This window comes from Mesocricetus auratus, unplaced genomic scaffold (genome assembly GCF_017639785.1).
Source record: "Mesocricetus auratus isolate SY011 unplaced genomic scaffold, BCM_Maur_2.0 Super-Scaffold_100013, whole genome shotgun sequence".
In the NCBI taxonomy this organism is placed as follows: Eukaryota; Metazoa; Chordata; class Mammalia; order Rodentia; family Cricetidae; genus Mesocricetus; species Mesocricetus auratus.
This window is the reverse complement of record NW_024429196.1, coordinates 59,880,713-59,892,904: the sequence shown is the minus strand read 5'-3', so window position 1 is coordinate 59,892,904 and position 12,192 is coordinate 59,880,713. Positions and strand designations below refer to the sequence as shown.

Sequence of the window (12,192 nt, the reverse complement as noted above, 5' to 3'; positions counted from 1 at the left end):
GGTGTGGGTGTTGACCTGTGCATACACACAGTGCTTGTGGGGAAGTCACGGTGGTAATATGAATACAGGTATAACTCTGTGACTTAGTTTCCTCCATTGTTTTCTATGCCTTTTGTCAATTAAATTTAGATTTTCAAAAGCCAAGGAAGTATTACAGTATGTCCAGGAATAAGAATAAACATTACAATCCTGTTTTTATTTTCATGACCATGCAGATGAATCAGAGGTTCTCAACTTGGAGGTCATAATCCCTTTGTGGGGTCTTATGACCCTTACACATAGATCTCATATCAGATATTTACATTACAATTCATAACAGTAGCAAAATTACAGTTATGTAGTAGCCATGAAATAATTTTATGTTTGGGAGACACCACAACATGAGAAAGTGTTTTTTTAAAGAGTCACAGCATTAGGAAGGATGAGAACCACTGAGATAAATTGTTTTGGGTTACTTAGGGCATTTACTATTAGGCATTTCCCTAAGTTAGTAAAAGAATTTTACTAAGAACACAGTGTTATCCCATCATTTATCTTGACTGAAATATCATTTAAAATTTCTAGACCAGGAAAACAAAAATAAGAAAATATCTAAGAGGACAGGGAAAAGGCAATATTGGAATACCAGCAAGCACAAAATATAAAAAATCATTTCTATAATGAAAATATTGATTGCATTAGCTTCACAATTGTTCTTAAGAATCAGACCAGTTAGCCAGGCATTGGTGGCACATGCCTTTAATCCCAGCACTCGGGAGGCAGAGGCAGGTGGATCTCTGTGAGTTCGAGGCCAGCCTGGTCTACAGAGCAAGTTCCAGGACAGCCTCCAAAACAATACAGAGAAACCCTGTCTCGAAAAAACAAAAAAAAAAAAAAGAAAAAGAAAAAGAAAAAGAATCTGACCAGTTATCAGTCAGTCTTACTGCCCTTGTTAACCAGCCTGAGCTGATGTGTTTAAGAAGAACCAGTTGGGCCTCTTGGGGCAGCCCTCTCATAGCCACAGCCCTGAGGGAACTCGCTGCCTCAGCTTCCCAGAAACCTCGATGCTTAATTTCAGAGAATGTGTATGGTAGCAGCTGTTGTCATCAGGGTCAAGAATTTTCAGGAAATCTTCAATTTTTTTCTTTTTTTAAATTTAAATTAGAACAAGCTTGTTTTACATGTCAGGCCCAGTTTCTTCTCCCTCCCCTCCTCCCCTGCCCCCCACCAGTCCCCTGTCCCACCCCTTTTCTGCTCCCTGGGGAGGGTGAGGCCATCCATGGGGATCTCCAAAGTCTGTCATATCATTTGGAGCAGGGCCTAGGCCCTCCCCCTTGTGTCTAGGCTGAGAGAAGATCCCTGTATGTGGAATGGGCTCCGAAAGTCCATTTGTACCCTAGGGATAAATACTGATTCACTACCAGAAGCCCCATAGATTGCCTAGGCCTCCTAACTGACAGCCACATTCAGAGAGTGTGGTTTGGTCCTATGCTGGTTTCCCAGCTATCAGTCTGGGGTCTTTGTTTCCGTGGGTTTCTCCAGCCTGGTCTTGACCCCTTTGTTCATCAAATCTTCATTTTTTTACATCACAGACTTTCACAACAAGGGCATAATGAAAACAGACATCGTTGGCTCTTTTAAGTAGTTATAAAAACCAAGTTAGAGAAGACACAGATTTGCAGTGAATATAAATTTTGTAAAAAATATAACCAAGAATGAGTGAATTGTAGGCCCTTTATGCTCTCCCAGAGGATGGAAAGAACTCTTTGCTCATACAGAGCTGCTGAGAGGAGATGGTGGAGGATGTGGGAATAATTTTCCATGCTGTTTCAAGACTTTGACCTCCTAACCTGTGGCCAGGCTAGCTGTGTACTTTGATATGATTTACAACTATGTATTCATTCTGTTTACACACTGTATCCTCTTCCTGTTTAAAATTAACCTGTAAGAAAAACAGTGTAATGAACTATTTATTGTTTTAGATTCCCAGATGTACAATGTTTCTATTTCTCCTTGGTGACCTATTGAAGCCCCTGACTCAACAGTGTGTTTGTATGCATATTTGCATGTAGCTAGACCTAAGAGGATTCTCTGGAAATAGCAAGGTGTTGAAAGCAGCACTGAGGTATAGAATGATAACATCTGGGAGTGGCTGTGGGTGCTGCTCCAAATCAATAGGATCAGAAAAGCAATTTCTCCATTTGGGAAACTCCTGTAAAAGATCAAGACAGACCTTCCTTATTCCTTTGTAATGCCCTGTTTGTTGTGCTGTTTAATAAGTAGGAAAGATTGGCTTTGTTTGACCGAAGAGATCAGAACTCTCCAGAACAAGTCCCACCCACTCTTCAGTTAAGGGCACCAAGGGCTAGTCCCTTTTGTCTTACTTTATGTGGCCTTACCTGAGGAAGAAGGGCTGAGAGCATTCACATGCAGGGAGGGAGGGCAACAGGGACAAAGGCGGGAAGGTGTGCCCCAGGACACTGGACCTTCTTTTTTCCTGAGTTCCATGGGCACGTTTTGATAGAATTGGAACCCAGACATACTTTATGAAAGAAACTAGTGAGCCCTGGTCCCTACTTTTTAGAGCAGTAGTTCTCAACCTGGGTCATGACCCTTTTGGGGAGCTACCTACCCTTTCATGAGGTCACATATCAGATATCCTACATTTGGATATGTTTACATACAATTCATAACAAGCAAAATTATAGTTATGAAGTAGCAAGGAAATAATTTTATGGTTTGGAATCACCACATAAGGAACTGTATTAACAGTCACAGCATTAAGAAGATTGGGACAAGAAAGCCTGCAAGCGCCATGAAACCCACAGATGGAACTGTGGTGCCCCTTCCTCTATATGTGAAACTCAGAGACAGCCAGGCCTGTTCTCATGTACACCTGCATGTTGCTTCCTAGGAGTGAGTGCTGTCACCCAGACTCTATGCACTGGACCTGTCACTGCAGTGTGTGACAACTTAATATCGCTCACGTTATCCTCATGGACATAAAAGGGAGGCTTGCTTATGTGAAGAGTCACTGAGACAGTTTGGCCAGCAAGCTAACAAAGGCACTATTATTTTAGGTGCACCTGAAACAGTAAGGAATTGAAGGGTTGTAAAACTACAAAAGGGGTTGGTCATTCCAATTTTCCAAGATGTAGCTGCACTTTTTAACAGACACTACCTGGAAAGTGTGGAGACCATGGAATTGAGAGATTTATAGAGGAGACGGTAGAGTTCCCATCAGGAGCCATGCAGCAGAAATGACCTTGGCAATGCCCATGTGTTCCATTTAAATTGAATCTCTTAGGAGACCTTTTATGTGTATGATTTTTCTCTGTTTTTCCTTTCAAATCTTTAGTGTGGCCATCAATCACAATAGATCTTCTAGGAGTTTCTGCATGTGTTCCTTCCATCATACGATCCAGGTTAAAAGTAGTACTTGATTTGACGTGATGGTGAAGTGTGATTCTGATGGTAGCATTAGTTTATTAGCGTCTGTCTTTTTATGTTAGTATCATCACCTATGTGCTTACAAAACAAGTTATAGATCAGAATATTCAGCATTCCAGCCAAATGGGATTGATATTCGTCTTTTGATTTTTAGCCCAGTTAGACTTCTGGTCAACCTTGCTTACAGTTCATAGACTTAAAGAGGATCATTCTCTTATTTATTCTTTGAAGGTGTGATGCTTATCTCTCTGGCGCTGTGTGCAGATGCTGTCATTGGGAACGTTCAGGAGAAAGCTATGAAACTGCACAGTGCTTCCAACTCTGAGATGGTGAGCACCCCAGTGTTTCCTGAATGTCTGTAGGATGCATGGCTAATTTTATGAAATAGCTGCAGTGTCAAAGACTTAATGTACATTTTAACCCACTTTATCATTTTCAGGAACGTGATGCTAACAATAATGGGAAAGTTGGGAGAGAACCTGTCACTGCTAACAGCTTGTTGTATAACTGGTCAATGTTTTTCTTGTTGGTTTCCATAATCTTTTATCTGTTAAAAGAAACCTCTTTGTGACATTGTTTTCCTTCTGTTGTATTTCTCTTTGTTTTACTCTCAGTGTGGAAATTTATAATTCTTACTGGTCCAACTTCTCTTTTTAATTGATGGCTTCTGGCTATGTGTCAGAAGGCTTTTCCAACTCAAAATTTTCACCCATGTTGCCTAGTAGTTTTATTATTTCCATTTTCTTATTAAATAAATCGTGCTACAACCCAATTCTGTTTACTGAACACCCCACCCTTCCCACTTGTTTTAGAAGCCTTCTTTACTCCACATCCTCACACAGGGGTCAGAATTGAATTCTCTAGAATTGATTTCTGCCTCAGCCCATAGAAATTTGGACAGCTTCATTCGTTCCTCATTGTTAGGACTGGCCACCTTTGCTCCTTTTCAAGAGAGTGTCACTACGAGCAGCTAGTTACTTCTGGGTGCTCATACCCTCACATAAACTAGAACCATCCCCCAGGATGGTGACTGATGTAGCACTGAATTATAAGTTAATTTGGGGGCATGACATCTGTATACTTGATTCTTTCAGTCTAAGACCAAGGTATGGCTTTCCTTTTATTCAAGTGTCTCTTTAAAATATTTTTATTTTATTTTTAGTTGTGTTGTGTGTGTGTGTGCATGCGTGTGTACATGAGTATAGGTACTAGCAGAGGCCAAGATTCCCCTGGAGCTGGAGATGCAGACAGTTGTGAACCACCCACCATGAGTGCTGAGAACCTAACTTTGCAATCCACCTTCTTAATTCCTGAGCTCTCTCCAGTCTCCCCAAGTATTCCTTTTAAATGTCCACTAGATTTAAAAAGATTCTTCAGATAAAATATCTTCTGCTTTTATTTTTATATAGGAGAGAGAGTGAGAGACAGACAGACAGACATTGAGAACACACTTGCTTTGCTGTTCAGATAGACACTGCATTGAAGACATAAAGGGATATGTTTCTTGTTGCTGTCTGGACACAGCGTGGGGCATCCTAAGTGACATCTCAGTAGCAGGAACTTGAACCTTGGTAGATCTTTGTTGATCACTTGCACTACTCTTCATGGCTGGGGTAAGGATGCCTCAGAATTGAGAGTATACAGGTCACCTGGGAACTCAGGGTAGCACACAGGGCGGAAGGCTTAAAACTGAAGCCTTGGTTCATATCCTACATTACTCTGTAGCTCTCCTTTGGGGCAAACTACAAACTCTGTGTTCGTTTGAAAGCTGGGTGATGGGTATAGGATTAAGAGTAGGTTATCTGTGAGAGTTAGGAGAGTAGCCCACATATGGGACAGTGTAGGTAACCTGTAGCAGACTTTTCACTTAGAATCTGGAGGAATCCTGGGTGAAGAGCTAATAAACTGGAGTAAAAAGTGAGTGTGGAAATTAAAAAGTGGAGATTTTCATATCCTCTGCAAACTCCAGTGTTCAGGACATTTATTCTGTCTTTTAAGTAGCTCTAAGGATTTTGTCATATTTATGCTTTTAGAATGACAAAGTCTAAATTTAGCAATTAATCCAGAAATGAGTAAAATTTAAACTATATGGAAGGTTCCATATGGCCATGAACATAATACTGTGTGTGTGTGTGCATAAGTATCTATGTACGTATTAAGTCATAGGTCACTAGAATCAGCCACTATTTCTAGAAACTTCAGCCATAGGCAATGATAATGTTGCTTTAAGAATGTTTCATTTTGCAGCATTGATTGAGTAAATTAATTGTTCTATGTATTCAATCCTGCCAGTTTCCCCTTTTGGTATGACAGTCATTTTTCTCCTTTACTTCTGCCTCCCCCAGGTTTTATATTCATACTCGATTGGTTTTGTATACATTTTGTTGGGATTGTCGTGCACTAGTGGACTAGGCCCTGCAGTGACATTTTGTTCAAAGGTAAGCACTAATCACATTTTAGAAATAAACACCTTACGTTTAATAAATTTCTCTGTACTGTTTTTGCCTAGTTCAAAAAAAAGGCTATTGTTGATATAATTTGGTAACTCTCCGAATACAACATTGCAGATCAGAAATGAAAGATCTCAGAAATGATTGATATATAATTTTTTTAAATCTCTAATCATAATGTACAAATCAAGGGTTATTCATTTCATCAGTATTTTCCCATTAAATAAAAACTAAATATTGCCTGTTTGACTGCATTGTGGGATGACTTACTATTGCTCAAGAGTCCAGTTCACATCTGTGGCTTGATTCCATGAGCTCCCTCGGGGCTGGTTTTGTGTCTCTCTAACAGGTGGGCTTCTGGGAAGGGGGGAGTAGTTTTATATCTTTGTAACGAGTCATTCACTCTTTGCAGAACCCTGTTCGAACCTATGGCTATGCCTTCCTCTTTTCCCTCACTGGATACTTTGGAATCTCATTCGTTCTGGCTCTGATTAAAATCTTTGGTGCTCTTCTTGCCGTAACAGGTAGGAGGAGATGTGCTCAAGATTGGGAAGTAAGTGCTGTGTTTCTGATGCTGTTTTACAAACACAAGAGTATGACCGCTTCCCTAAAAAGAGTACTGCTCTCTATCTTATGCTTTGGTTCTAAAGGAAACGGTGTTTGGTCTTAATTACTTGTTTCGGGATTTCATTTCTGTTTTTCCCTTTGTGCAGGGCTGAGGATAGACCCTTGGCACTCAGCATGCTGGGCACGCACTCTGCCACTGAGCTGCATCCCAGCCCTGAAGGCTTCATTTTTGTGTCAAATATATACATTTTCATGGAAAACGTTAAATACATTAGAAAAAATTTGCTGTGAAGCTATGATGGAATGAAATCCCTTCAGGGAAAACACTACCTTCATATACTTTTAATTGATTACTGAAATTCCAGTCTTCTTGCACTTAAAATATGGCAGGTGCATTTTGTAGTTTGCAAACCTTTCACTTGAATGTTTGTTAGCACCAGCCCCAGATCAGTTTCTCTCTTGCCCAGTGATGACGTGTCTGTACCTGGCACTGTAGAGGACTGCAGGTTGCATTTGATATGTTTGGAGAAATGCACAGCAGAGTGAGGGGAGCCAATGACTGTGTGTACTGCATCACTTTCCAGAGCTGTAATACGCACGTGCCTCCATGACATTTTTTTCACTGTCAACTAAAAGCCAGAGATAGACATGATAGTAGCTAACACAGGGCCCTTCCTACGCACTAGTCACCTTTCCAGATACAAGTCTCATCTCAATCCTAACTAGCTACACTCAGATAAACACAAGTGTGGAAAGGTTAAGTGGCTTGGGTGACAACCGACTAACATCAGGATTCCCAGGAAAGCTGCCTGGGTCCACACCGACTGTCTTCACTACGCTTCCTTGGTTGGCATGGTGAGAGACTGCATGGTCCTCAGTACCCTCCCTACAATTGCATCCTCCAGCTGTGCTGGGCAGCAGGATGGAGTCCAAGAAGATGAAAGACACAACCTCTGGTGGAAGCTTTCTACGATACTGTATTCCTCAAAACAACACATTAACCTGCATTTTTCAGGCCAGATCCTGAGACACATGACCACACCTAAATGTAGAGGAGGCAGGAACATATGCCCATCTCAAATAGGGTATCCTAAAAACAGTCATTGCAGATCAGGCCATGACTTGTGTTTCCAGAGCAAGTTCCTCAGTTCCTCATTCACACTTGATGTTAAGTGCCTGGAGCCGTAGTCCAGTGAGACACAGGAGAATAGGCATGGAACTGAGGGAAGCCGTGTGAGGGAGAGGAAAGCCCTGAATGGAGACATGTGTGGCTGCTCCTCTGCATGGGCCTTACAACAGAGGTCGAAGTATGATACCCAGAGAGGGAGGAAGGGTCCCATTCTCAGAGGTCACCGTGACTACACACTGTGGGGCACATACCTGGAATCTCAGTGCGTTGGAGGCTGGAGCAGGCTGAGCAAGACATGGCAAGACCTGTCTCAAAAACAAACCCAGACACTAGTGACCCTTTCCCCTTTCCCTGTTTTTAGGGATAACCCTTGCTCTTCCTTGCTCCAGCGTGCCATGCCAGCTGATGAGTACCCACAACAGCTGTACTAGACACTCAGCTGCACCAGTGCGGGTTCTCTACTGAGCCAGCAGCAACATGAACTCAGTTGGCTGTTGGCTGGTCGGTCACATTGTCTCTGGCACCTCAGAGGTTCTGTCTTATACAGAGCTATGCATATTAGTAGAATAAATGATTTACAAATATTGCCAAGATAGTAAGGTGCATCTAAATCTTTTCCCCCCTGCAGTGACAACAGGAAGAAAAGCAATGACCATAGTCCTTTCGTTTATATTCTTTGCTAAACCATTCACATTTCAGTAAGTACTTTTTAATTCAAGTTTCTCAAAATTTAGATACTGTATTTCATATTTTGTCTTAAACATTATTTTCTGACTTTTACTTTGTGCTAACTTATATGTTAATCTTTATTAACCTATTGTCTTCTACACAGAATCCTTTTCATCCTAATCTCTTATCTATTACGTGTCCTCTGCTATTTTAAGAATTTTATAATTTGTTATTTTGAATGTCATTTTGTATACTTGAATTGCCCAGCTAAAGCCCAGTGGGAATGTGGTCTTATTGCATTGAGGCTGTGTAAGACAGGGACATGTGATGCAGAATCACTGACTGGGTTAAGTGTGTGTACCAGTAGGGCTGCCTGTTGGTGGCGTGTGTCTGTGTGAGGGAAGAAGCCTGGAGTGCAGTGTGACGACTGTTAGTGCATGTTAGTTCTGACGGGGTGAGCACAAGTGTGACGACTGTTAGTGCATGTTAGATCTGACGGGGGTGAGCACAAGTGGTGTGCACGTGGTGAGTAAAGGACTTTTTCTTCTCACACATATATAAACTGTGTTTAAAATTCATTCTTGTAAAGCCTTTGTGGCTTCTTTCCATAATAATAAACGATAGAAAAGTATTTTGTAAATGTATCCTAGTGATTTTAGTGCGTGGCTTCTTACAAAAGTGTTCGACAGTCTTTGCTGTCTGTTATGATGTGTTTGAAAGATGTTTGTTTAAACATTATATGTCAGTAATTGAGATTTCAAACCTAGTTTACAAGTACATAATTTTAAGTAAAATTGTAAATTTCCATCAGTACATTACAGGTTGTTTGTTGTCTATAGATTACTTCTCTCTATGTATGTGATAGTATATTATAGTAATTGAATTATGATGGTCCTCTGCTTCCTGCAGAATGTGTCCCTTCTTGTCATCTGTGTTCTACTTACCTGGGACAACTAGGTGGAGTGCTGGGTTGAGTAAATGAAATAGCCTTTGATAGATAGAGATCTGGAGTTTTAACTAGTACAGGTTAGTGTCTTTTGGTACAGGTTAGACTTTGAATGTACTAGTAGCCCTGACGTTTAAATTACTCTCACTTTGTGTAACTTTTTCTGTATATGTTCAGCATAAATGTTTTTGAGACTTTATACATGTATACAATGTGTTTTGATCAAATCTATCCACTGCCCCCCCATTTTTTCCCAACTTCATGTACTCTCTTTTGTTAACTACTGAGTTTACTTGGTGCTGCTAGTATATATATAAGTATAGGGTCATCCATGGGGAGCATAAGCAACCTATCAGGGACTACATCCCTAAAGAAAATTAACACTCCATCAGCATCCTTTAATTGCCAATACCTTAGCTAAGGGTGAGGCTTTTGGTTGCTTTTTTTTTTTTTCAACTGGACACAATCTGGGGCCAGCTTAGAAGAGGGAATTTAAATTGAGGAAAATACCTCCATCTGAGCCTGTGGGCAAGCCTGCAAGGCATTTTCTTGGCTAATGATTGATGTGTGAGGGTTCACCTCACTGGAAATTGCCTTCCCTGGACAGATGGTCCTGCGTGTGTGATAAAGCAAACTGTGCAAGCCAGGAGGAGCAAGAGGTATGCAGTGTCTTTGATGGTCTCTGCTTTGTTCCTGCCTTGAGTGTTCCTGACTGGCTTCCCTCTGTGAAATGGGACTCGAGATGTGTAAGCCAAAGAAAACCATTCTTCCTCATGTTGCTTTTGGTCATGGTCTATGCAGTAGTAATGGAAAGAAGACTGGAACAGACTAGCCCCTCTCTGCTCCATTCAACATATGGTTCTAGTAGTTTTGTGGGTTTCGTTGGTTGGGTTTTGGGGGTTTTTTTTTTTGGTGTTTTTTGTTGTTTTGTTTTTAAGATAGGGCTTATCTGTGTAGCGCTGGCTGTCCTGGAACTTCAGTCTGTAGAACAGACTGGCCTTGAACTGAGAGATCTGCCTGCTTCTGTATCCCAAGTGCTGGGATTAAAGGTGTGCACCCACCACCCAGCTAACAGCAAGTTTTTCATTTGATTGAAGTTATTATGAACTGACTACCACATGTCATAATTAACAGTGAAATTTTAACTTGTTAATTTTAATATCTACTTTTCATTTCTTTCTTTTAGGTATATATGGTCTGGCCTGTTAGTTGTCCTTGGCATATTTCTCAATGTTTACAGCAAAAATACGGATAAAATAAGATTACCATCAGTGTACAATCTGATAAACAAAGCCATGGATGTGAAAAAGTCAAGGACATTGGCACAGACTGTGTAGGCACTGAGGTAGCCTATATAAAACAGAATCTAAGGGAATAATCATTCACCAGTTGACTTTCCAAAGGACTGTGATGAAAACCAAAGGATCTAAAGGCTGCTGTTGAGTGATCAGCGGTTTGTGATGTCAGCCTCTGCAGAGCACACGTTTGACCAGCTCCCGAAACAGTCAGAGCCACTCCCAGGACATGTTTCAATAAAGGCAGTATGAAGGAAAGCACTTCCTAGCAGTGTCCTGAACATTTCACTGGAAATGGACCGTGTTGCAAAACCGATTGGAAATCCCTCCAACATGCAGCTCGGGTTGTGTAGTAGTGCACTGTTTCGTCTCCATTCCGTTTTGGTGGTGTTATTTAAATTGCTTCTCTGTTATAAGAGTGAACCGATGATTTAAAGTCTAGAGAAAATAGCATTCATTTATAAATAAAATTATCCTTGATTTTTTAATGATGTTTTAATAAAATTTGTTATTGATGAAAATGGAGATGAGATGGCTTAACATGCACTTTAATATTCTGAATGCATCCTTGTGTGTGTGCACAGGATGAAGGGCTTCAAGGAAATATGCTAGGGTCACAGTGTGCCACGGTGGCTTTAATTTGGGTTGTTTTAATCAAAGGGCAGAAGATAGCATCTTAAGTTATATAGAATTTTCCTAATTCTTCATAAAGGATGAAATGTGATTTGAAGGGTTGAGATGAAGTGGGGTGCACTTAAAACCTGGGTAGATTTGGCAGACCTGGACAGCATTTTTTCTCAGACTCTAATAAAATCTCGATAGTCTGTTTGGGTAGCTTCGATATACTGAGGTTTCTTTCTAGTAGTTCTGGTTGCTAATGAGTTCACACTCATGGTGCTAGCAAACCTGTAGCAGCTGCCCCCTACTTCGTAGATGGCATCTTCTTGCTGTGTCCTCGGGTGTTCAGTTCCAACCCCTTCATGAGGTCTGTGCCCTTGTGACTCAATCTCCTAATGTTGTCACTAGGGAATTGGGATTTTTACAAGAGAATATAGGATACATAAGTAGTTTTAATGCCTTTCAGCATTGATTTTTATTTATTTATTTATTTTTTATTTTCCAGACAGGGTTTCTCTGTATTGTTTTTGAGGCTGTCCAGGAAACTCACTCTGTAGACTGTGCTGGCCTGGAACTCACAGAGATCTGCCTGCCTCTGCCTCCTGAATGCTGGGATTAAAGGCGTGGGCCACCAATGCCCAGCCCAGCACTGATTTTTGTAATTGTTGTATATGTCTGCTCACTTGTGTGTGTATGTGCCCACATTCACACATGAGTGCATATGTGTATAAAAGCTGTTACTCTTCATTTGCAGCATAATCAATATAATTAAAACTGTGGTTTATGCCTCTTTAGTGGCATCATATTTTGTTGTGATTATTATATCTTAATGGATGCTTAACCTGTTCTTTGCTGCGTGGGTCGAGCAGAGCCTGCAGTCATGAAAGTGTCTCGGTAAGGAGTTGTGCTTGGTTTTTATTCATCACATACTGTGGTGGCTATTTCATAGTTCTCACCCTAAATGGGAGTCTACGCTTCATTGTGCTGTCTTGAGCTGCTGCTGTGGTAAGTACTTGTGCTTCAGACTCCAGAATTGGGAGAGAAGTTTTCTGACAAACCCAATCTGATAAATGATAGACAGTAACTGAT

The 12,192-nt window shown here is 40.9% G+C and overlaps 1 protein-coding gene across 11 annotated transcripts in view; it reads left to right on the top strand.

The window, feature by feature from the left end:
• The window catches only part of Slc35b3 (solute carrier family 35 member B3), a 29,667-nt gene extending 17,759 nt beyond the window's left edge, over nucleotides 1-11,908 (top strand). For 9 of the 11 annotated variants that reach the window (XM_040755857.1, XM_040755854.1, XM_040755850.1 and 6 more), the window contains exons 6-11: nucleotides 3,661-3,758; nucleotides 5,775-5,867; nucleotides 6,292-6,403; nucleotides 8,204-8,273; nucleotides 9,798-9,936; nucleotides 10,377-11,908. In XM_040755857.1, coding sequence (XP_040611791.1) covers nucleotides 3,661-3,758; nucleotides 5,775-5,867; nucleotides 6,292-6,403; nucleotides 8,204-8,273; nucleotides 9,798-9,936; nucleotides 10,377-10,445 — 581 coding nt within the window. In that variant the 3' untranslated portion in view covers nucleotides 10,446-11,908. Of the gene's footprint in view, nucleotides 1-3,660; nucleotides 3,759-5,774; nucleotides 5,868-6,291; nucleotides 6,433-8,203; nucleotides 8,274-9,797; nucleotides 9,937-10,376 lie in introns of all 11 variants that reach the window. The other 2 variants (XR_005880879.1, XM_040755849.1) reach the window with 2 other exon arrangements.
• The last annotated feature ends 284 nt before the right edge of the window (nucleotides 11,909-12,192 follow it).